The 27,032-nt window shown below is 43.1% G+C and overlaps 1 protein-coding gene across 1 annotated transcript in view; it reads right to left on the bottom strand.

Moving 5' to 3' along the window:
• SH3BP5 (SH3 domain binding protein 5) overlaps window positions 1–27,032 on the bottom strand; it is an 88,311-nt gene that overhangs the window by 30,948 nt on the left and 30,331 nt on the right. Inside the window, exon 3 of the mRNA XM_044293692.1 lies at window positions 13,918–14,046. Coding sequence (XP_044149627.1) covers window positions 13,918–14,046 — 129 coding nt within the window. The remainder of the gene's footprint in view (window positions 1–13,917; window positions 14,047–27,032) is intronic.

Below are 27,032 nucleotides of genomic sequence, written 5' to 3'. Positions count from 1 at the left end.
GGCTACCTTGGCTCGCTCAGAAGGAAACTGGTCGGACAGAAGCTCGAGGTGGAGAGAGCACTGCGACAAGAACCCACGGCACTGCTTAGGATCTCCGTCATATTTGTCTGGTAGGGACAAACGGATTCTGGAACCGGTGGCAACTGCAGGCGGAGGTGACGCAGCAGGAGGAGCTGGCTGTTGCTGAGAAGGCAGGAGCTGCTGCAACATGGCGGTCAGCTGGGCCAGCTGTTGACCCTGCTGGGCCACAATAGTGGTGAGGTCCGCTAGGCTTGGCAGGGGAACATCAGCGGGATCCATGGCCGGATCTTACTGTCACGTACCGGCAGGACAGGTAGTGGATCCTCTGGACCAGAGAGGCGATGGCGCGGGTTGTACTAAAGGACCGGTTCTAAGCAGTTACTGGTCTTCACCAGAGCCCGCCGCAAGGCGGGATGGATTTGCTGCGGCGGTAACTACCAGGTCGTGTCCCCTAGTAACAACTCGACCTCTCTGGCAGCTGATAAGGCGTGGTACACAGGGAGAAGGCAAGAGCGTAGTCGGACGTAGCAGAGGTCAGGGCAGGCGGCAAAGGTTCTAAGGCGAGTAGACGGTAGCAACGGGTTCGGCAACAGGCAAGGCAAAAACACTGTGGAACGCTTTCTCTGAGGCACAAGGCACAAAGAACCGGCAGGAAGCTGTGGGAGGAGAAGGTATAAATGGGCAGTGCACAGGTGCAGCCTAATTAAGTCAGCACTGCCTCTCACAAACCTTAACCCTTAATATCCCTTTTGGACCAGGCATCAATCACTGGTGCACTGGCCCTTTGAATCTAAGAGTCCCGGCGCACGCGCGCCCTAGAGAGCGAGGAGGCACACGCCGAGACACTGGAGTGCTGCCTGGGGGCATACGCTGTGAGCGCTCCGCGGCCAGCAGGGGACCCGGAGCGCTCAGCGTAACATCCGCATTATGGACAAGGATAGTCCTGTTCTGTTAGGTGCCAGATGTTCTGTTCCGCAAAATACAGAATGCACACTGACATCATCCGTATTTTTTGCGGCTGTGTTTTGCGGACCGCAAAATACATACGGTCATGCGCATGAGGCCTAAAGGTTAACTGGTGTTTCTGATTATTTTGAATAACATGTAGGCACCTGGATGTTAAACATTTTTGTAATATACTTTATTAGGGAAAGATGTTTCTTTGTTCTAGAACATAGCGTGTAAAAAGAGTCTTCTTAGCAAAGCTGTAACTGTGTTACTAAGGAGAGTCTGTCTTCAGTCTTCATTTCTGTGGATTGCTGAAGATCCCTGTGTGTAACATACATAGGCTTCCAGCTTGCCTCTTGTCACTATCCGGTCCCTGACTATGTATACACTATGTGCCCTAAATATCACTGGCCATCACTTGTTAAACATAAGTACTGTCAGCACTCAGTAGAAAACTGAAGAGATGGTTTCCTTAGGGTACTTTCACACTTGCGGAAGAGGATCCCAGCAGGCAGTTGCGTCGCCGGAACTGCCTGCCGGATCCGTCAAAACCTATGCAAACGGATAGCATTTCTCAGACGGATCAGGATACTGACCAGTCTGAAAAATGCATTGAAATGCCGGATCAGTCTCTCCGGTGTCATCCGGAAAAACGGATCTGGCATTCATTTTTTTTTTTTTTACATTTTTTGCGGTCTGAGCATGCGCAGACCACAAAAACTGATCTGTTTTGCCAGAGATAAACACTGGGTAACACTTACATGGAAAAGTAAGCTGTAAAAACCAGTGTCAGGCGGCTGCTGCCAAGGCCAATAAGATAATGTGTTGCATCAGAAGGGACATAGATGCCCGTGATGAGAACATAGCCCTACCACTTTACAAATCACTGGTCCGACCACAGATGGAGTACTGTGTACAGTTCTGGGCTCCTGTGCACAAGGCAGACATAGCAGAGCTGGAGAGGGTCCAGAGGAGGGCACCTAAAGTAATAACTGGAATGGGGCAACTACAGTATCCTGAAAGATGATCAACATTAGGGTTATTCACTTTAGAAAAAAGACGACTGAGGGGAGATCTAATAACTATGTATAAATATATCAGGGGTCAGTACAGAGATCTATCCCATCATTATATTTATCCCCAGGACTGTGACGAGGGGACATCCTCTGCGTCTGGAGGAAAGAAGGTTTGTACACAAACATAGAAAAGGATTCTTTACGGTAAGAGCAGTGAGACTATGGAACTCTCTGCCTGAGGAGGTGGTGATGGTGAGTACAATAAAGGAATTCAAGAGCGGCCTGGATGTATTTCTGGAGGGTAATAATATTACAGGCTATAGCTACTAGAGAGGGGTCGTTGATCCAGGGAGTTATTCTGATTGCCTGATTGGAGTCGGGAAGGAATTTGTTATTCCCCTAAAGTGGGGAAAATTGGCTTCTACCTCAGTGTTTTTTTTGCCTTCCTCTGGATCAACGTGCAGGATAACAGGCCGAACTGGATGGACAGATGTCTTTTTTCGGCCTTATATACTATGTTACTAAATCTCTTTTTTTTTATATATTCGCAAAGCAAAAAAATTGTATTAAACGGGTTGTGCAGGATAGGTCATCAATATCTGATCTGCGGAGGTCTGACACCTGGCACCCCTGTCAATCAGCTGTTTGAAGAGGAGGTGGCACTCCATGCAAGCACTACTTCCTCTTCATTACACTACGTGTCGTCTTTGTAATTACACTATTCTACTGCTGAAAGGGAGACGACGTGTAGTGTAATGAAGAGGAAGCTACACTCACATGCTAGGAAGCTACAAACATGGAACACTACCTCCTCTTCCTGAGGATAGGTCATCAATATATACTGCCTGCACAACCCCTTTCAAGTGTAACTGCTGTTTTATTTTTATTTGTGTAATGCATAGTGGCAGTGATACTGACCATTTTTGTAATATACTTTCATTACTGAAATGAAAAATAGCTCTAAAGTGGCCCATTTTGAGCCTTAGCAACGCTCCTCTGTCTTCTGTTTACATAACACAGTCAGTGTTAGCAAGTCTCCACAGTTATGTAAACAGAAGACAGAGGAGCGTTGCTAAGGCTCAAAATGGGCCACTTTAGAGCTATTTTTCATTTCAGTAATGAAAGTATATTACATAAATGGTCAGTATCACTGCCACTATGCATTACACAAATAAAAATAAAACTGCAGTTACACTTTAATTAAATAGTAATTTATATGCACCTCCAAACAGCACTAAAAAAACTACAAACTTTCCCGGATAAAATGAAAGCCCTCATACATCTGGGTCAATAAAATTTTTAAAAAGATATGGCCGCTGAAACGCATAGAGGCAAAAAAGAAAAAATTTGCCCTTCAATAAGGCACAAACAGACCTGCTTGTTTTTATATCTGCGTGTTTCAGCCGACATATTTTTGTTATTTTTTAATTGAGCTGGCTATATCAGGCCTTGCTTTATGCCAAAGAAATTGAAGTTTAGGTGCTGTTTGGTGGTACATATAAATTACTGTTTAAGGGGTTAAAGCATAACAAGGTTCGCATATGTATATATTAGCGCCTGCCAGCAGCTGCAACATCTTTGTGCTCATGCATTGCAGTCACAGCAGATCTGCACCTGCCCATTTACACATTGTAAGGAGGTGCTGATAAATGTTAATGTATTACTAAAACTTTAAAAAAATGCCCATAGATATTAGATATCCATTGGAAGATTTTACCAGTTTTGACAGGGTCCATCGTACACGTATGATAACTTGACAGTCTGCTGACAGGATGGATCTGTACCTGACAAAATGTTTTTTTTCCTCTGAACTACTTATTCACTTTGCAGTTTCCAGGCTCGAACCCTGAATGAGCCTTTCAGCCCTGTATTTCCCCAGTAAATGACCCCAGCAGATGCACCTGGGTTACCTTGGGCTAGAGGAAAATGGTGCACTGGAGTGGGGAGGGAATGGCAAGTCCTACTACCAAACCTAACGGCAATTCCATTAAAAAAATATATATATAATTCAGCCCTTCAAACCAAATGTGAAAGTGGTCCCAGCAAATAAAGTGTTGGTGAAGCAATCCCGCTTTCCTGGATTCTTTAATCTCACCCATCTATACATATATATATATATATATATATATATATACATACATACATATACACACACACACACACACACATACATACACACACATACATATACACACACACACACACACACACACACACATACATACTGCTCGAAAAAATAAAAGGGAACACAAAAATAACATCCTAGATCTGAATTAATTAAATATTCTTCTGAAATACTTTGTTCTTTACATAGTTGAATGTGCCGACAAAAAAAAAAAATCACACAAATATTAAAAATTAGAAATTAAATTTTTCAACCCATGGAGGTCTGGATTTGGAGTCACACTCAAAATTAAAGTGGAAAAACACACTACAGGCTGATCCAACTTTGATGTAATGTCCTTAAAACAAGTCAAAATGAGGCTCAGTAGTGTGTGTGGCCTCCACGTGCCTGTATGACCTCCCTACAACGCCTGTGCATGCTCCTGATGAGGTGGTGGACAGTCTCCGGAGGGATCTCCTCTCAGACCAGACTAAAGCATCTGCCAACTCCTGGACAGTCTGTGGTGCAACGTGACGTTGGTGGATAGAGCGAGACATGATGTCCCAGATGTGCTCAACTGGATTCAGGTCTGGGGAACGGGCGGGCCAGTCCATAGCATCAATGCCTTCGTCTTGCAGGAACTGCTGACACACTCCAGCCACATGAGGTCTAGCATTGTCTTGCATTAGGAGGAACCCAGGGCCAACCGCACCAGCATATGGTCTCACAAGGGGTCTGAGGATCTCATCTCGGTACCTAATGGCAGTCAGGCTACCTCTGGCGAGCACATGGAGGGCTGTGCGGCCCTCCAAAGAAATGCCACCCCACACCATTACTGACCCAATGCCAAACCGGTCATGCTGGAGGATGTTGCAGGCAGCAAAACGTTCTCCACGGCTTCTCCAGACTCTGTCACGTCTGTCATGTGCTCAGTGTGAACCTGCTTTCATCTGTGAAGAGCACAGGGCGCCAGTGGCGAATTTGCCAATCTTGGTGGTTCTCTGGCAAATGCCAAACGTCCTGCACGGTGTTGGGCTGTAAGCACAACCCCCACCTGTGGACGTCGGGCCCTCATATCACCCTCATGGAGTCTGTTTCTGACCGTTTGAGCAGACACATGCACATTTGTGGCCTGCTGGAGGTCATTTTGCAGGGTTCTGGCTGTGCTCCTCCTGTTCCTCCTTGCACAAAGGCGGAGGTAGCGGTCCTGATGCTGGGTTGTTGCCCTCCTACGGCCTCCTCCACGTCTCCTGATGTACTGGCCTGTCTCCTGGTAGCGCCTCCATGCTCTGGACACTACGCTGACAGACACAGCAAACCTTCTTGCCACAGCTCGCATTGATGTGCCATCCTGGATAAGCTGCACTACCTGAGCCACTTGTGTGGGTTCTAGACTCCGTCTCATGCTACCACTAGAGTGAAAGCACCGCCAGCATTCAAAAGTGACCAAAACATCAGCCAGGAAGCATAGGAACTGAGAAGTGGTCTGTGGTCACCACCTGCAGAACCACTCCTTTATTGGGGGTGTCTTGCTAATTGCCTATAATTTCCACCTGTTGTCTATACCATTTGCACAACAGCATGTGAAATTGATTGTCACTCAGTGTTGCTTCCTAAGTGGACAGTTTGATTTCACAGAAGTGTGATTAACTTCTATCTATCTCTAAGCCTCGTCCAGGGAATTCCAAATTTACCAGGACTGTCTCTGAAAATCAGGGACTGTCCCGGCAAATTCAAGACAGTTGGCAACTATGTATATATAGCGAGAGATCATATATGTCACTGTAATCATGTCTGTGGTGATAATGAAGTGACTGATGGAAAGTGATCTGTACTGACCAAGAAGAGGTGCCTATTGGACTTTGTGAGCAGTGTGAAAAACGGCAGGATTCTAGGATTTATTTATTTTTTAAATATAGATAACGACATAGAAAAAAAAAAAAAACATCAAACAAATTCTTAAAAAATATTTTACAAAAGGTTATTTTCTGATAAATTCCTTTTAATGAGGGGGCTCAGGGTTATAGTAGTGACCAGCAGATACCCTGGATTACAAAAACTCCCTTTACTTTTTGAAACAAGGTTATATATGTACAAACCTTTAAATGCAAGAAATACTCATGTACTACACCTAGCAAGATGCGCCCAGATTAATATTTGTACCGCTCCTCCTTTTCCTATGTGTACAACACAATATGACAGATTTACTATTCATGTCTAAAATGTAACCGGTTTACATTTATCACAGTGACTCAGTCTGAATGATATTGTGTTATTTGAACTATAAGACACTTTTTTCCCCCGAAAAGTGAGGGAAAAATGGCAGGGTTTCTTATAGTCCAAATATTAATGACCACTTCCATTATGGAAGCAGTTATTAGTATACAGGAGGCGCTTGGAGCAGTGAAGGATGTGCTGCGCTGGCTCTAGTCACCCTTCCTGGTCTTCTTCCAGGCCCCACTCTGCACCCTGTCCTGGCTGTGTACAGCGATATGACTTAGGCGGACACTATGACATGACACTGTGCAAGGTCAGTTCACACTACAGGCCGCAAGAAGACCAGGGAGTCCTGGATCTGCAGCGGCGCAACACAGTACAGAGCAAGAAAAGTATTTTTTGTTTTTAATGTCTGATCTGAAGCTAAAAGGAGGCTGGGGGGGGGGGGGGGTGGTCTGATCTGAGGCTGATGGGGACTGATCTGAGGTCTGATGAAGAATGGGAGTGGGATTTAGTGTCTGATGAGGATTAGGGGTCTGATATGAGCTTTGAAGATTTTTTTTCTTTTCTTATTTTCCTCTTCTAAATCCTTGTTGCGTCCGGTACATTTTATAGTCCGAAAAATACGGTAACTTTGGTACACAGCTAGACACTTTTCTTTAACTCTATACCAACTATTGGATGTTTTATTTTGTGCCTAAATATTGGTGCAAAAAAAATGTCATATCTTAAGCCACCCCCTTCCCACTAAGCCAAGCCCTATTTTCCAGCAAGGCAACTTCCTTTCAGTCCGGCCGGGTACAGGAAACAAATGCTCCTGTACCGCGGACCGAACAGAGCTCGGCCACGCTACATTAGAGGTGGGGGGAAATAAAAATAACAAGGGGGAGGGAGGGGGGAGAAGAGAGAGAGACAAGGGAGGGAGGGGGGGAGAAGAGAGAGAGAGGGACAAGGGAGGGAGGGGGAGAAGAGAGTGACAAGGGAGGGAGGGGGGAGAGAAGAGAGTGACAAGGGAGGGAGGGGGGAGAGAAGAGAGTGACAAGGGAGGGAGGGGGGAGAGAGTGACAAGGGAGGGAGGGGGGAGAGAGTGACAAGGGAGGGAGGGGGGAGAGAGTGACAAGGGAGGGAGGGGGGAGGAGAGTGACAAGGGAGGGGGGAGGAGAGTGACAAGGGAGGGGGGAGGAGAGTGACAAGGGAGGGGGGAGGAGAGTGACAAGGGAGAGGGGAGGAGAGTGACAAGGGAGGGGGGAGGAGAGTGACAAGGGAGGGGGGAGGAGAGTGACAAGGGAGGGGGGAGGAGAGTGACAAGGGAGGGGGGAGGAGAGTGACAAGGGAGGGGGGGGAGAAGAGAGTGACAAGGGAGGGGGGGAGAAGAGAGTGACAAGGGAGGGGGGGGAGAAGAGAGTGACAAGGGAGGGGGGGGGAAGAGAGTGACAAGGGAGGGGGGGGGGGAAGAGAGTGACAAGGGAGGGGGGGGGGAAGAGAGTGACAAGGGAGGGGGGGGGGGGGGGAGTGAGAATAGGACATGTTCTATTTTTTTGCAGAATGGAAGTGTGGACCCGGAAGTGCGGATCCGCAATTCCGTGTCCAGGCAGCACATCGTGCTGCCCCATAGGAATGAATGGGTCCGCAATTCCATTCCACAAAGTGCAGAACAAAATTGCGGACGAGTGAATGGAGCCTAAAAGGACACTATAGTCCCAGAACCACTACAGTTTAATGTAATGGTACTGGTGTTTATAGCCTGTTCCTGCAGAGAAAAGACACTGTGCAGCACTGGTGTTAAACGAGCACTATAGTGCCAGGAAAACAAACTCATTTTCCTGGCACTATATAGTTGTTAGGAGTGGGGCACCCTCGTGTCCCCCTCCCACTGGGCTCAAGGGGTTAAAACACCTTCAGCCACTTACCTTTCTCCAGCGCCGGCACTGGGAACTCTTCTCCCCGATCCTCCTCTCAGCTGCGCATGCGCACGCGCACGCATTCAAAACTATGTTCCGCGTCTTCCCACTATAATTTCCACTGTGAGAATCGCGGAAGCACCTCTAGCGGCTGTCAGGGAGACAGCTACAAGAAGCTTGATTAACCCTAAGGGAAACATAGCAGTTCTTTTAATTTAAATGCTGAGAAAGGGGTGGAACATATGTGATGATGTGGGCAGATCATCTGATAAGGGGGCGGGGGGGGGGGGTCGACAAATTTTATCTTGCCTAGGGCGGCAAAAATTCTTGCACCGGCCCTGCTTCCTTCCTTAAATAAAGGCAATAATTGCCACCTGTTTTTCAAAGAATGAATGACCTCACTCATTGAAATCCACACTGCTATCATTTTGAACATGCCCCTTTTAATCAGTGATTCAATTACACAGAATCAGCAGCATGTATGTCGTGACTGTTGGATTTCTATTACTCTATTACACCTGCTAGTAAATTTGCCATGTAGAAATATCATTTCTACCAAAAACAGTGACTGATCAGGTTACTGATATCTGACTGCTATTATTTTGAACACAACTGTATATATTCAGAAACCACCCTGGAAAATGTGCCAATGTCAGAGGATAACATGAATAATGTTGCAGTGATGCGGTTCCATATCGCTGCAGCTACACCACCAACTTAACGTCTCTTAGAGGTGTTAAAAAAGAACGTGGCTGATCTGCTAAAAATGAGTCAGGAATGTGCTGCATTAATCTTATGCTTCATTAGACTACTCTCACACCCCTCCCCCGTGTTACAGTTTCAGGTGCAGAAGGATGCAGTGTGAATAGTCTCAATGTACTTTAATACTGCAGCAGACAGGAGCGAATTGGCCATAGACCTTACAGAGAAATTTCTCGGTGGGCAGGTGCCCAGGGGGCCACCTGGGCCCTCCTCACGGCCAGCCAGTGGAAGTTTTTGGGGATGTATTTTGTGCTGCTGTCAGTATTTTGTGATAGACTGTGATATTTAGCTCTGTTGTGGTGGTACAATGTGCCACAATATGGTATTGCTGGCCCTGCCTTCCATCAATTTGGACCTGAATAGAAAACTGAGCCATTTTTAGTATTTTTTTTTCGAGGGCCACTTTAAGTTCCCAGCCCGCCCCTGGCAGCAGAAATACCAGCACGGTACCAAGCACACAACACATATAATCTTGTATTGCTGAATGTTTGGTTCACAGACACATTTTCAGTCAAAATTAATTCACCAACGTAAGGGAAAAAGTGGGCCTCCAGATCTTTGAACTTACAGCCCACTCATGAGACTTGTAGGCTATGTTTACATCTTGGTTTTTGCAGGTTTAGCGTGTACACCAGGCTAGTGCCCGGCATATAGGCTACACATGTCCATAGGGCTCCATTAGTCATATGGAGGGAACAAAAGCGTATCCATCTGGCCAATAAATTGTTAGTATACTACAAAAAAATACAGTAGACAATGCTATTCCATCCAGTGGAGTCCAGTTAATAAAAATACAATACATTATACTTTTTGGTGGTAGATTATGGGTGACACATGCCACTGTATACAGCCATAAAGATAGCTTCATGCAGGCTTGCCAGGAAAGAATCAGAACCTTTGCAGAATAATGGAAGTATAGCTGAGAAGAATCCTTGTACAGTTGAAGGGAATATATTGTTAGCTGCCAGAGGGGGAAGGAGACTGATTCTGTTCAAAACTCCTCCAACAGCACAATTATCAGCTGTACGAAGAACACAAGGAAGCAAATGATGAAAAAGGAATTATTTTTATACTAGAAACATAGCAAATTACTCAAACTGCCATAAACAGTCTTCCAATCTATGGAGGCAGCGCCTACACATAATCAGCAGACAGTGCTCCTGACAAGAAAGGATTCCATGGGTAAAACCTGAACTTATCATGCACTTATTTCCTATTCCCTTTAAGAAGTCATAATGATCTACTAATTGTTCTGCCTTATACCGTACATTTCCTTCCAGGACTTTATTGTGGAAGCCTAAGCATAGCTTCCTCCATAAGACAAACACAACAGGAGTTCATTGATGAGGACTCCCTGCCCTAGTAAGTATGACGTATTTTGTTTCCTTCATCTTAATTGTTCAGAGAAACCAGATGCCTGTGACATCATCAGTGAGGAGGATGTGAATTACAATAAGAGAGAAAATGAGAACATGAATTCTCAATTTAGCCACGATCACAAGGATTATTTGCAGCAGTACAATGAACATAGCCATCCAGAACATAATACACAACCATGAGTCACAAACGGTTACCTTCTCCCATCCAGCTGAGCAGCAGGTTGGTTACAAGCACATTCAGGTAACAGATCAACCTTCAAATCTGCCTTCAGATTTCCGGTTATTCAAAGGAAATGTAGAAAAAAAATTGCAATATGGGGGGAACAGTCTATAATAAATAAACTAATTAGCTCAGGAAATGTATTATCCGTTGTGGAGCTAATACAAAAACAGCTGCCGGTGGGGTGTAGAACCCCCGCCCATCTGATATTGATGACCTATCCAGTATGATATGACCATCAATAAAAAACATTTTTGGCTCTATACACCACCACAATGGATTTGAAATGAAACGAACAAGATGTGCTTTAACTGCAGACTGTCAGCTTTAATTTGAGGGTATTTACATCCAGATCAGGTGAACGGTGTAGGAATTACAACAGTTTGCATTTGTGCCTCCCACTTGTTAAGTGACCAAAAGTAACGGGACAGAATAATAATCATAAATCAAAACTTTCACTTTTTAATACTTGGTTGCAAATCCTTTGCAGTTAATTACAGCCTGAAGTCTGGAACGCATAGACATCACCAGATGCTGGGTTTCATCCCTGGTGATTCTCTGCCAGGCCTCTACTGTAACCGTCTTCAGTTCCTGCTTGTTCTTGGGGCATTTTCCCATCAGTTTTGTCTTCAGCAAGTGAACTGCATGCTTAAATCGGATTCAGGTCAGGTGATTGACTTGGCCATTGCATAACATTCTACTTCTTTCCCTTAAACTCTTTGGTTGCTTTTGCAGTATGCTTTGGGTCACTGTCCATCTGCACTGTGAAGCGCCGTCCAATGAGTTCTGAAGCATTTGGCTGAATATGAGCAGATAATATTGCCCAAAACACTTCAGAATCCATCCTGCTGCTTTTGTCAGCAGTCACATCATCAATAAATACAAGAAAACCAGTTCCATTGGCAGCAATACATGCCCACGCCATGACACTACCACCACCATGCTTCACTGATGAGGTGGTATGCTTAGGATCATGAGCAGTTCCTTGCCTTCTCCATACTCTTCTCTTCCCATCACTCTGGTACAAGTTGATCTTGGTCTCATCTGTCCATAGGATGTTGTTCCAGAACTGTGAAGGCTTTTTTAGATGTCGTTTGGCAAACTCTAATCTGGCCTTCCTGTTTTTGAGGCTCACCAATGGTTTACATCCTGTGGTGAACCCTCTGTATTCACTCTGGTGAAGTCTTCTCTTCATTGTTGACTTTGACACACATACACCTACCTCCTGGAGAGTGCTCTTGATCTGGCCAACTGTTGTGAAGGTTGCTTTCTTCATCAGGGAAAGAATTCTTCAGTCATCCACCACAGTTGTTTTCCGTGGCTTCCGGGTCTTTTGATGTTGCTGAGCTCACCGGTGCGTTCCCTCCTTATAAGGATGTTCGAAACAGTTGTTTTGGCCACGCCAAATGTTTTTGCTATCTCTCTGATGGGTTTGTTTTGTTTTTTCAGCCTAATGATGGCTTGCTTCACAGATAGTGACAGCTCTTTGGATCTCATCTTGAAAATTGACCGCAACAGATTCTAAATGCAAATAGCAGACTTGAAATTAACTCTGGACCTTTTATCTGCTCATTGCAATTGGGATAATGAGGGAATAACACACACCTGGCCATGGAACAGCCGAGAAGCCAATTGTCCCATTACTTTTGGTCCCTTAACAAGTGGGAGGCACATATGCAAACTGTTGTAATTCCTGCCGCATCTGTTTTTTGGGGCGGACGCAAAAAACAACTGTCGTGTGCATGAGGCCTTATGGCGATGGGAAAAGTTTTTTTTCCCATCTTTAATATGTGTGGGGGATTTTTATAATTTTCAAAAATTATGTTTTCTTTTCACTTTTGCTTTTAGTCCCCCTAGGGGACTTGAACATGTGTTTATTTGATGGCTTGGATAGTACACTGCAATACTTCCATATTGCCTTGTATTCCCATTTTACCAGCATCCTATTACAACCTGACTAACATACCATGATAACCGCTTGACAAACTGGGGGACAGAAGGAGCCCATTCCCTCTGTCTAACCACACCGATACCAAAGTTGCTACTGAAGGCAGCACCTGAGGGGTTAAACGGTTGGTTTAAGCCTCTGCAGGCGGGTGTCAGTTGTGCAATAAAGCAGGGACCCGGCATGTCCGGAGCAGCTCACCTTCTGAGCCTGCTCCATACATTCACTGCACACCTAGGGGGTATGTGTACGTCATGTTGTGCAGAGGGATTAAAATGGGTTATCAAACAGAAAGTAGTACTCACCTATCAAATCCCAATCTGCAGTAGATCCAAAGCAGATGCTCTGGCAGTTCCCTTGGTCTTTGTTTACTAGCAGCTAACAAGTGACCACTGCAGCCAATCAATGATTTCAGCAGTCATGTGCTGTACTACTGGCTTCATGGCTACCTGTCACCACCAGACATCTGAGAAGCTCTGACAGATGCCTTTCAGAACCTCCTCCTTGAGCTTCCTTTGTTTTGCTTTCAGTTCCTCATCTCGTTAGCCTCTCTCAGCTGTCATGTAGTTGTACTGATTGCATCCCTTTAAATTCCTCCCCATAGTGCATCAGTTTGCGGTTTAGATTACTTCCTGGAGTGTGTGTGCATGCTGATCCTACTTCCCAGTCTTCTACAAGATAAGTGTTGTGCATTCATTTGTGTTTTTCTGTTTGCTGGATCCCAGGTGACCCTGACTCCCTCCGTATCTAGTGTAGGGAGCCGGTGGTCGTGTCCCCTCACTATTATAGGGTGTTCAGGTGTTATACAGTCGAGGTACGAGGATATGCGATCATCTACCATTGGTATTTTCGCATAGGCTGAGCAGTCAGGGAGAGTGCCAGGTCTGATGCAGGGGTCTCCCTTTTTGTTCCTTAGTTTTGGATCCAGTGAGTCGTATATACATTTTGTGTTGTCTTGTTTCCTGTACACCTTCCGTGACACTGAACAGTAATGTCAGCTGTACTGCACATGATCAGCAGGGACTCTGATTGCAGCAGTCATGTAGTGAAAATAAAGACCACTAGGACCACTGAGGCATATGCACTGGATTGGCTGGGGACTGGCAAGGTAAGTAGTATTTGGTTGTAATATCTGCGGCTGTCTTTATTTTATTTTTTTACCCCCGGTGGCACAGCATTCTTCACTATACCTAAAAATTATTATTTTTTTTTTATATTTTTATTCATATTGGTTATTGCCGGCTAGTGTCTGAAAGTGTGCACCCCATTTATTTATATGGGTGGTCTCCAAACATCTTAAACAATTGCCTAACATTTAGATGTGAAAGAAGACAATATATTTTAAAGTCCATCTATTGTAATTATTTCCAGGTACCTCAGCATCACCAGTTAGTAGTTACATACCTGTCTGGCCACTTTCCTGGCCTCCCAATATGGTTTGGAATCTTCCACAGATTTTCCGATTTTTTTCACCATCTCATCCAGTTTCAGGGTGGCTTCTGTCAGCACAGAGCGGAACTTCTGTCTGGCATCCTGAAAGACACAGAATCATGTTCAGTCGTTTATATGTATTATCCGGGTTTCCTTCCTGAAAGGTTATCTTCCAGACATGAGAGCATTAGCTACGTGAAAAATACTGAAATAGATGTTGAGTATTTCTCAATAGCACACTTAGAGGAGAGAAGCTTTACCACGTTACTCTAGGGCAGGCTGCTAGGATCAAATGACTTTTTTTCATGTCGTGCATGCCACCAACCTTGCCACATTTAGTCACACAATTTTGTGCAATTTTGGGAAACCGGTGCCATAGGCAAGAGGTGGGTGCAGATAAAAGCTGCATATGGAAAGCCAATGCGGTAAACTTAAAGAGATCCTGTATCCTCTCCTCCTGATATGTCCCTTTTTGGCAACTCCTTGCATTCTCCCATGATAAATTTCTGGGGCATCTATTTATATAATGAGTAAAAGTTCATTGTTTATGCGGCACATAAAATCATTTTCCTGGCAACACATCATCCTCTGTAAACAGTTATCTGCTGCCGCAAACAAATAATCTGTATGGGGGATGAGAGATTACAGCAGCGATCATGTATGCACATACAGAGGAGACGATTGCTGCATGTGACAGCAGCCATCACCTCCACTCAATGTCCATGTAATTATCGGGAACGTTTAGCTCATTCCCGATAATTACCTGCACATTGATCCGTGTAAAAGAGCCTTAAGTTTGAGTGTTTAACCGCTTGCCGACTGCCTGTTGACTATATATGTCCAGATAGTTGTCACTTATCTCTACATGGACATTTGTGAACATACTTGCATACGTCACAGTTGCACCTAATCGCACAACGTAGGTGGGAAGCCCACTGTCGGTGACAGCAGCGCTGCTCATAGAGAAGGCAAGGACTGTTTTTTTAACCATCTCTTCCTTCCCATCACTATATACACAGCACTTAATGAGGTCTGTAAATACAGATCAGGAAGCGCCAATGCACTTCTTGCTCTGGCCCAAGCAATCGTGATTGCCAAGGGTTGGGTGTCTGCACGAGCTACTGAGCCTTAGCAGACCCAGATCAGCTCTGCAGTGAGGCTATAGAGTCCCGTGCAACCTCTCTGGGGACTGTATTCCCCTATAATTGGGGCTAATATGTCAACCTTAGTTACATGAGAAAAAAAAAAAAAAGATGTAATGTTAAATGCTCACCAAAGGTCTTTTAAAACGAAAAAATAGAATATAGAAAAGAAAACAAAAATAAAAAAACATAAAATAAAAATAGCTGTAACCCATATATCCCCAATATGTAATGAAAAGGGGATACGAATGTAAAAAATACTTTAGTTGCACTTTGAACTATTACAAAATGAAAAACAAATGTGAAAAACAGACATCTCCTTTTATAACATTTTCCTGGATATAGAAAAAAATACTGATTCACCCACAAATCCACGTTGCGACCAAATCTGCGACAGATCTATTGCAAAAAATTGGTGTATATCATAAATGAGCCCCAATGTGTCTGGTCAGGAAAGGGGGTAAATGCTCCGTATTTTGTGTCAGTATTTGTAATAGCCAGGAACATAAACTACAGAGATAAGTTATAATGGTAAGATCTGTTCCTCTTCTGTGCTTCTGACCCATTCCTGCTTTTGTCTTACAAATTCTGACCATGTCAATGTGGACAGTTCCTGGAGTATTTTTTCAAGACCACAACAACAAAATCAAGACACAGTATAATCTGTGTTCTTTATATGTACTGTAACTAGTTTTCTGTAATAGGTGAATTTACATTTTAATTTGTTTCAAGTGCCAAAGTAAGGGTTGTTTCACACGAGCGGATGCAGTGTGTGACATCCGCTCTGTGAATGACAGCCAAGACCCGAAGCAGACTGCAGAGGCACGGAGCAGTAACATGATTGATAATGCTCCGTGCCTCTGCAGTCTGCATCGGGTCTTGGCTGTCATTCACGGAGCGGATGCCACGCACGGCATCCGCTCGTGTGAAACAACCCTAAACCAGCTGAGAAACGGGCACACTTCCCAAGAAGCTTAACAATGTCCAGTCAATAATAAAACAGAGAAATAGCCTGTTTCATTCCACTTAGGGTCCATTCACGCATCCGTGTGTGTTTTGCGGATCTACGGATCCGTGGATCTGCAAAACACGGACATCGGCGATGTGCGTTCCGCATTTTGCGGACTGCACATCGCCGGCATGCTCATAGAAAATGCCTTTTCTTGTCCGCAATTGCGGACAAGAATATGACGTTCAATTTTTTTCGAGATCGGGATTGCGGACATGTGAATGGACCCATAGGCTACTTTCACACTAGCATTTTGGATCCGCAAAAACGCTTCCGTTGCAATAATACAACCGCATGCATCCGTCATGAACGGATCCGGTTGTATTATCTTTAAAATAGCCAAGACGGATCAGTTTTCTATTGTGCCAGATTGTGTCAGAGAAAACGGATGCCTCCCCATTGACTTACATTGTGTGCCAGGAAGGATCCGTTTGGCTCTGCTTCGTCAGGCGGACCGCAAAACGCTGCAAGCAGCGTTTTGGTGTCCACCTCCAGTACGGAATGGAGACTGATTGGAGGCAAACTGATGCATTCTGAGCGGATCCTTTTCCAGTCAGAATGTATTAGGGCAAAACTGATCCGTTTTGGACCACGTGTGAGAGCCCTGAACGGATCTCACAAACGGAAAGTCAAAACGCCAGTGTGAAAGTAGCCTTACTTACTTTGTATAAGAATTATTCTTTCATTTTATTTCCAAAAATCAAGACTCAATGTGAATACACAAATCCTTTACCAAATGATAATTAAAATAGGCTCCAAATGAAGTAAAAGAATATCAAACTAAACATGGCACAAAATAAAAATGAATGCAAAATAGATCTTCATTTTGCAACAATCATATAAACAAACATAAAAACGAGGGGTAGGACTGCATACATGAAAAGGGGCCACAACCTGGTTTACAGAGGATATATAAATACACTTCATATTACCAATATTTATCCATAGCAAACAATCACATGTTCATTTAGTAAAGGGCTTAAAGGTACCAGTACCATAGTCAACAAGACGCACATGATACAAGTGCTAGAAGTACATAATTCAATACTGATCAGTATGGGCCCCAAGCCCTAACGTGCATTTTGTTATTTGCTTCTTCTGAGGCCATCTTGGGGAACAGTAGCAAAATAAGTGTTGGGGTTTGGGGCCCATGCGTATCAGAATAATCTTCTTACTGTTCTGCACTTGTACTATGTACATCTTGTTGGCTACTGTCTATACCAAGTTGTGGCCTCTTTTCATATATCCAGTCCTACCCCTCATTTTTTATATGGCTGTTGCAAATATAAAGATTATCATATATAAAACTTTGTAATATTTCTTATCGGGGAAAGTGGCATCTTCCTCGGTCTATCGATAATTCTCTGCAGGTCCTCTGGGGCTACACGAGTCACGAGACAAAAATGTGCAACTGCTGTGCAACTTGCCATTACACGGCTATTTTAGAGTTGTGTTTGGCTGTAAAAACACAGCCAGATTAGCAGGCGAGTTGTGTGTTGCGCACAACTTACTGTATTTTTCGCCCTATAGGATGCACTTCCCCCCCAGGTGAGGAAAAAATGTCAATGCATCTTATGGGGTGAATACTCTCATTAGTACAGGAGGACCAGGAGCTGTGAATACAGCACTCCCTGTAGGGCCTCCGTACTCACCATTTCCTGATCTTCGTTGGTCGCATGCTGTGCCGTGACCTTGGCGCGCTCTGTGACCTTATACTGTGTGACATCACAAGAAGAGGTCTGACTGAGGGTCTTACTACCATTGGGGGTCTGTACTGAGGTCTGATCATCATTAGAGGTCTGATTGGAGCTCTGAGCTGAGGTCTGATTAACATTGGGGATCTGAGCTGTGGTCTGATGAAAAACACTCTTATTTTCCTCCTATAAGACCTAGGTATGTCTTATGGTCAGGTGCCCATAAGGCGGAAAAAAACAAAAACAAACAAACAGTACATTAAAGTCAGTAGAGTAAAACTTGTGTGCAACTTGAGCCCAGAACAGAGCTTCTGACACAGATGTGAAGGCAGCTTGAAGCATACGACTACGTTCCTTCATCACACACTTGCAGAAACCAGCAAAGAGAAGGAATAAGGCGGATAATAAGTAGTCTACACACATTTATGGCTGCACTACATTTAATGCACATGTAATGACAGGTCTAATACTAAACCTCCAACCCAAGATACTGAAGTAGGTCCAAGGGCTCAGCTTCTGGTTGTGTTTATGTGGATTGTTTGCTACATTCACAGAACTTTGTTAACGGACATGATTGCCATGACATTACATACAATAATTATTAGTATATCATTTTTATAGAAATCATATACTAGAAGAATAAGGCTGGGTTTCCACGTTTAATTTTATTTGTTGCAGTTTTTGAAGCCACTGCCAGGACTGGATTCTAACAGAGGAGAAGACTTAGCTTTTTATTTATACGTGTTCACTGTTCACGATTCCTTTCTGGCTATGGCTTCAAAAAACTGTACGTGGAAACCATGGACTAAAGCTCTAGACAACCTTCCTGCTGGGGGTTCTTTATTCCAGCAATCAAAGCAATTGAAGGCTCTGAATGCAGAGTTGGAAACCAATCTTCCTTGAAAGACAGCTGAGGCTGGGTTTCCACGCTGAGGTTTTTGGATGAAACTTTTGAAGCTAAAACTAGGAGCGGATAAAAAAATAAATAAAAAAAAAAGTTAGTATCTGTTCTTTATACTTACTCTCATTTTTTTGATCTACACTACAAAAACTACATCCAATAACCTGATCATGGAAATCCAAGGGTTGGATTTAAGTCATCTGTCAAATTCATGTAAAAGTCATTATGCCTATAACTAATCCCATAAACCAACACCAGATGTTGGGAAGAAGTCCACTCCATGCCGATTATGGCTCCATGCATCTATTTGCAAATAACTATTAATTAAGAACACCAGCTACAGTGACCTATATCTCCGCGTGCTAGAAGGAGGAAAATTACCCGTTTGTAATATCCTGAATTACAGCTGTGACAATATGGTTATTATAATGAAATGACAAATAACAGAATGCAAGGGAAATTTACATCAATCTGGAACAATTATCATACGGTCATTAACACTGTAGTTAAACGTTCCAGAGCTTGTATTTAAGTAGTTATATAAGATTTTTCTTTCAGCCCCTGAATAACCACCTTAGGCTTCTTTCACACTGGCGTTTCTGGGTCCGCTTGTGAGATCCGTTCAGGGCTCTCACAAGCGGCCCAAAATGGATCAGTTTGCCTCCGTTCAGCCTCCATTCCGCTCTGGAGGCGGACACCAAAACGCTGCTTTATTTTTGGAGGATCTCCAGACATGAAGGAAAGTAAAAAAAAAAAAAAATCTAAGTCAAGTTTCCCATGCAAATGATAGGGAAAAAACGGACGCGGATGACAATCTTGTGTGCCTCCGCGTTTTTTCACGGACCCATTGACTTTAATGAGTCCGCAAACCGTTTTCCGTGAAAAAAATAGGAAAGGTTATATTTTTTTGACGGACTGAAACCACGGATCACGGATGCGGATGACAAACGGTCCATTAGCCGAGTTTTCAACTGATATCAACTGAATATCAACTGAAAGTCAATGGGTCCGCAGAAAATCAAGAAAAATGGAACGGACACGGAATGAAACAACGGTCGTGTGCATGAGGTCTAAGTCAAAACGGATCCATTTGCATTATCATGAACAAAAATAAAAATAATAATAATTTTTTTGTTCATGGTAATGCAAACGGATCCGTTCTGAACAGATACAAGTGTTTGCATTATCGGTGCGGATCCGTCTGTGCAGATACAAGACGGATCCACACCAAACGCAGGTGTGAAAGTAGCCTTAAAGGGTCTTATTCCAGGATTGTCTGCCTTTACTAAAAAGAGAATGTTTTCATGTCATGACATTTTGATATGTTGTCATCCATCATAAACTTGACTAATGACTTTGAAAAATCTGCTCTATTTTGCTTTTATAACAGTATTTCAGGAATTGGGTCATGATTTTTCCAGATTCTTCTAGTCATATGATAAGAAGTGGCAGATGGTAACTCAGTATGAGCTATCAAAAATATGAAGAAACCAAAAGATAACTGCAGGTGAGGTAAAGGAGCAAAAATAATACATTGTGTTAACCATTGATTTACTAATCAATCAAAAATAACACAAACAGAAAGAAATGTCCATTATGATCAAGTTTAACATGCTGATAACATTGTTTAGCCTAGTAATCTACGAAGAGGGCAGGGCAGGTGAAATCTATGTAGTTCCATAGCTACTTTCTATAAGATTCAAGTCGGGTCTTTCTAACAGACATACAGCACATTAAAGGACTTTTCTAAACTAATGAAAACCCGCCATATGTGTACTGCGTGCTGACCACATGATGCCACCATAGATCAGTAGTAGTTCTAATGTATTTCATTTTCATTACCTTGGCAAGCTTTGTGTTGCAACTTTGCTTTTATGCTGCTAGGCTTGCACTGGGCAAGATTACCAGTTCCCATGATTCTTTGCTCCTCTCACAGACACCGACACTCTTCTCTGCTGCCTACATGCTACTCTATTACAAAGTGTAAAGTAGTTCTGTAATTACTCACTGTCATCACAGCTCTGCTGCTGAGAAACTGTTCTGCTGCCGAGCATGAGAAACACCATCCCTACATAGACAGCCAGATACAGGTGGTGTCCCAATCAAAGTAGCGGAAAAGAAAGGGGGAGATAAACAGTTGTTTGGTCTATTGGATGTCTCACAAAGCAAGAGATAAACACCAAGAGGGTGGGCATGTGAAACTGGCTTACAGAAGCATCTCAGCTAGAGACACTACATTACTAATCTTACTCCACATAAACAATTTCCACATGATTTTTAAGAGTCAAAAACCATTAAATGGGAACATGTTATCAAGAAACTGACCTACTTTTAAAATTATGTTTTTATGTTTAACATATTTTTAAAGAATTGTTGATGATATTTTTATTTTCCATGTCAATATCTATATTTACTCAGAAACCATAAAATCCTGCCGTTTTCGCACTGGCCACTAAGCTAATAATAATCATAATTTCTTGGCCTGTACAGAAAACTTTACTGAAGTTATCTTCTTATCTGTCATTCTAATTCTGCCTGTAATGATATCACCTCTGTGTATAGTTAAGACAGGATCCACCATTCACAATAGGCGATTATCAAAGCTTCTCTATTCTTTCTTGTACAATGACCTCTGTACAGATCACAGAGCATGTCTAGAAAACTCTCCCGTAGAAGTCAATGAGGTCTCCTCCTGACCATTGTGTCTATGGCCCATGAGGCTGCTGTAAATAATTTTTTTTAATGCTTTCTGAATGCTGGTAAGAACAACTCTGGTAAGATGGTCACCCCATTAATCATGTTGAGCAAATAGAATAACTAAATCTGTAATCAGAAAATAAAAAAAAGAGATTAGAAAAAAGGAGATGTGTTAGTATCAGGTTTTATCTGGCAGATAAAATTGTTGGCGACACATTTCCTTTAAACATTTATCCAACAAACAGCTGGAAACTCCCTCAGATTTAGCTATAGATAAAGCAGAACTGCAGTCGGCATAGTATCAAACCCAGCTATGGTGGCCATGCTGACCAATGGTGGCGCCTGGGAATGTTTGGCAGGGGGTCCTAAGTTTTGCTAGGGGGCTGTATTAGATCTGCCTACTCTTATGCTTAGCGATATAGGAAGAGATTTATCAAACTTCTGTAAAGTAGAACTGGCTTAGTTGCCCATAGCAACCAATCAGATTCCTCCTTTCATTTTTGACAGCTCTTTTGGAAACTGAAAGGCGAGATCTGATTGGTTGTTATGGGCAACTAAGCCAGTTCTACTTTACACCCATGATATTGTGCATTAGGTCTAATTCTCCAGAACCAAACTATCTTTTTTTTTTTTTTTACCTTTGGTTCCTACATGAATAATCTTTCATCTTCAACATATTCGCTTGCACTTTGTCATCGCAAGAGCCCTTGGCGAGTCTCAGTCATAGATCTAGGTCATTTGCAGCCAGGTCTTTGACTAGCAGTAAATCTGACTGTAAGCAGCTGCTCTGTAAATCACTTCATTATTCCCCCATTACAATATGTATGCAACTAAGAAGCGAGAAAAGCCAAGGCCCAATTCTACCGCTATAAATAGGGATAGCATCACTGTGCCTCGCCATCTAACCGAAACCATGAACAGGGAAAGTACATGCAAATTATAGAAGAATCACTTCTCTTTTCACTGCAATTAAACAATATCACCATCAGTGACCTCTCCTAAATGTCTTTGCAAACAAAAAATTTATTATAATAGGGGAAATGATTAAAAAGAAATCTGGTTGTTTTGAAGGGACAATACCAGACGCCTTTATAACAGCCCTGTGTTATTCTCGCATGATATTCACTGCAATAACATCCTGTTCACATTATAAGTCTTTTATTCACGCATAATAATATTATTCCAATTTGATTGATCGAATTAACAAAAAACAATGAACATAGTCCAGAGAACAAATTGGTAACAGACTAATAAAAATACATCACATCAGCTAGATGCATTGTATATAAATGGAGAATCCCAAAAATCTGTCTTGCTCTGACCTCATTTAAACATGGTAGAGCAAGCAGCAAAAGGTCTACTAAGGAGGAAGATGGATACAGGCTCCAGACAGATTAAAGAACCGTTACCACAAAATACAATGCAATCTGACAGCACCATGTTATAGAGCAGGAGACGCTGAGCAGAAAGATATATACTTTTCTACGAAACCTGTAATTTATGCATTTATATATCTGCTTTTTCTGTCTCCAGGGAATACCTATCGGTACAGGAGGGAGGAGTCATCGGTAATTGACAGCACTGTGTGTATAAGTGTGCATAGAGAGACAGCTGTCAGTCACTGGTAACTCCTCCCTCCTGTACCGATAGTACTTCACAGGGCTACGGAAAAAGCAGATACACAAACGTAAAAATTACAAGTTTTACTGAATCTTTTCCAACAAAACTATATAATCAATCTGCTCAGCATCTCCTGCTCTAGGACATGGCGCTGCCAGATTGCACTGCGTTTTTTGGCGACAGATCCTCTTTAAGCAGAAGCAACAGCATTTAGTACTAGTTACATGGACTACAATACCAGTGTTGCAATTATTAAATATTTGCCAGTACTGGATGGCGATAGCACAATGCGTGCAATATGTAGCTAAAAAGTCTTTAATACCAGGCAACATTCTTTCTCCAAATGAGTAAAAAAAAAAATGATTATGGAAATAAGAATTGTTTAGAGCTAAAAGGATCATATAAAGTGTGGATCGCCTCGTCGTAGTACTTGCAAATTTGTTACCAACACTAAGGAGATCGTATCGATGAGTACTGGAGAAGCCCATGTAATAAAATCATTTGTTAACTGTCCCACCAAAAATATTATATATGTTATTATGTTATATTTTATTAGGTTATATTTGTTATAGGAGTTTGTTTTGTGCAAAAAAAAAAACTGTACACCATGATTAAAAGGTTTGTGCAAGATGTGTATGTGTGGGGGGAGGGGACATTTAGACGGCCAGAGAATAAGGCAAATTATTGGGAACGACCATTTCTGCGAACGCTCGTTCATGGGGTGATCCTGTCGCTCGTGTAGGCACCACCGATCATGGCTAGGCAGCAGATTGTGTGGCTTAAACATCGATCTGCTGCTCAGAAACCATAAATCTGTATGAGGAAGAGGGATCGCTACTGTGAAGGCGATCACTGCGTGTAAATACAGAGGTGTCCTTCACTGAACGAGCAGCTCACAATCAGCTGTTACATCATCCTGTCTAAATCCCCCTTTAACTGCTTCCCAGTGCCGGCTCCCCGCACCTTCTCCTGTAGGCCTGCCATGCTCCGTTTGGCCCCAGCGATGCCAACATCCGGTAGTGTCAGGCTCCTCTTGCGTCATGACAAATGGTCACATGATGCAATGCAAGGGGAACCGGACACCGCCGCATCCAGTGATTGGTTGTGGCGATGTCAAACCAGATGAGGCCTGCAGAAGGAGCAGGTATGTCATCTCCCCTTTCTGGGTCCGGCATAATGTTGGTTTTTTTGCCCCCCCCCCCCCCCCCCCTCCCCTCTCCCCAATTCTTGCACAACCTCTTTAAGGACAAGTGATACTAAGTCTGAAACGAGTAGGTATTGTTTTTTAATCGTTGTACAAAATGTTTTTTAAGTAAAGCTTTTTACAGGAGTGCTGAAAATTTTTGGTTTTGAATTTGTTTACTGTGGGTACACTTTAGGCCGAGTTCACATAATGCATCAGCCTTTCCGTTCCCCTGCTCTGTTATAGGAGCAGGAGAACGGAAAGGACGGATTTAGCACATAACAGACAAACTGAGCCTATGAACCCCATAGACTATAATGGGGTCCGTTAGGTTTCCGCTCAGAAGATGATTTTGGAGCGGAGACAAAAGTTGTGCGGCAGGACTTTTGTCTCCGCTCAGTTATGTGCCGAATCCGTACTTTCCATTCTCCTGCTCCTATAACTGAGCAAGAGAACAGAAATGCAGAACGCTGATGTGAACTCAGCCATACTATGCATCTTATGATAAGTAGTCAAGGTGGCCAGATCAGACTTCAGTTATTATTTATGGGCACAAGAGCCCTACAGCTATAAATTAAAAAAAATATCTACTACTAATCTTACTTTTTTAAGTTGTTAGTATATTTAGTCGTTTCTTGTAACTAAGCACATCTTCTGTAGTCTAATAAATGTTTGACCCTCATAGTTAGGTAGTCCAGTTCCTTAAAGGGGTTGTCTCACTTCAGCAAATGGCATCTATAATGTAGACAAAGTTAATACAAGGCACTTACTAATGTACTGTGATTGTCCATATTGCCTCCTTTGCTGGCTTGATTCATTTTTCCATTGTATTATACACTGCTCATATCCAGGGCTTACGACCACTCTGCAGTCCAGCCGTTGTGGTCGTGCTTGCACACTACAGGAAAAGGCGCTGACCAGGATTGTGGTAGCACACATAGGCTTGCCTGCGCAGCAGCTCCCATCCCGGCCACCTCGTATCAGCGCTGCAGCGGTGGTTGTAACCCCTGGATACGAGCAGTGTATAATGTGAGGCAAAAGTGAAGCCAGCAAAGGAGGCAATATGGACAATGACAATACATTAGTAAGTGCCTTGTACTAACTTTGTCTACATGATAAATGCCAATTGCTGATGAGACAACCCCTTTAAGCAGAGAATATCTGAGACCTCACATATTATGAACCCGTAAAGCTTTTTCAGCCTAAGGTATAGTAGTATATTAAGTACTATAATACATAGCTTATACAATGAGCCTTTTTCCCCAAGCTTGAAGACTAGCAGGGGTTGTTATCATCAGCGGATGACTAGACAGGAAAATACAATCTTTTCAAAATGAAACTCTCAGTTATGTACCTCTCAGTAGTTTCATCTGGGCGTAGGCTGCATTTAGCACGCACCGAGATGTGACATATTTGCTTCTTCTGCCAATTCAAAGCATAGACATAATTAAAGGGTAACCCTGAAAAGGTTGGTTGAGTTACTCAATTAACTTCAAACCAATCTGTAAACTTATAATTAGCTTGGGTGAGCACAGGAATAAGGAGTAATGATTGGCTACTGATCAGGCAAGTTAAAAAATAAAAGAAATACCCAGCAAAAATCAATCAATTGACCCTCTGACACATTTTAGCAGACCACCAGCTCACTAGTTAAGGCCCATCTAAGAGACACAATCCGGCAGTGGGATCTGCAGGTGGATTAACGGTAATTGCCAGGCCGCACCTGTACGTACCATTGTTTCGAATATCATGGACAGGGGCGGTCCAGCAAGTACGGGTGCAAGCCGGCAACTAATGGTAATCCGCAGGCAGATCCTGCTTCTGGAACGCATCATGTACGGGCAACCCTTACATGGGCAGTTTATTGGGCCAATTATTGGGAACAAGGTAAAGTACAAACCTGGCCCCAAGAGTGTCCTGTGAGACCTCCATTTCTATATAGTGAGCAACAAGAATAAAAAAAAAAAAAAAAAGAACAGCAGCAAAAATTATTTTAAAAATATAATTTCATATGGCCAGAATATCAGATGCACTTGTGAGACACTGGATATGTATCATCCAGACAACACCAATGCAAAATATGAGGAGAAGGTATGGACTTTGTACAGCAGTTTTCCACCGTACAGAAGTCAGAATTTTTGGTGCAGTGCAGTCCTGTGACAAAAATTATGACTTTTTGGACTTTTTCACCTTTTACAAAAAGTAGATGGAAGGAGGCAGACCGTGCGTGGGACCAACTCATTTAAAAACGTGCAGCTGAAAACTGCTCCACATTAAACAATAAATTTACGTTTGCGTCCTTGCTGACGTAGATTTCATTTTCTGGCGCACAGAACCCCAGACGATGCACCAGGATTATTCATTCTCAGGAATTCTGACATATTGTACGTCTGTGGGGTTTGTTACTAAGACTGATGTAGGAAATGCCGGTTTTAAAGGGATTGTCTCACCTGGAACATTGGTGGCATGGCATATTCTAGTGAGTCCCACCTCTCGCTCGGCTTCTTTCGGCACTCCCATAGAAATGAATGGGGGGGCAGCCAATGATGCATAGTGCGTTCTTATTTTCTTTGGGAGCTACGATCTAGAGATAGGTGCAGGCCCCAGACATTATGTGACATTCGCAACCTATCCTAGCGATATGTCACCAATGTTCCAGGTGAGAAAACCCCTGTAATACATTCCTCCCTCTATGTACAGAATAATATAACATACCCCAAAAAAAATTCATGACTGCAAATATAAAAAAAAAAACATCAGTGCTGCTCCATCAGAAGTACAGTTGGTTTGTGAGGAGTATAAAGAAAGCACCAAGGTTATCTAGAAGTGATGAATTCATAGC

Source organism: Bufo gargarizans, chromosome 5 (genome assembly GCF_014858855.1).
Source record: "Bufo gargarizans isolate SCDJY-AF-19 chromosome 5, ASM1485885v1, whole genome shotgun sequence".
Taxonomy (NCBI): Eukaryota; Metazoa; Chordata; class Amphibia; order Anura; family Bufonidae; genus Bufo; species Bufo gargarizans.
The sequence above is the reverse complement of the archived record's forward strand: the minus strand, read 5'-3'. Positions and strand labels throughout refer to the sequence as shown.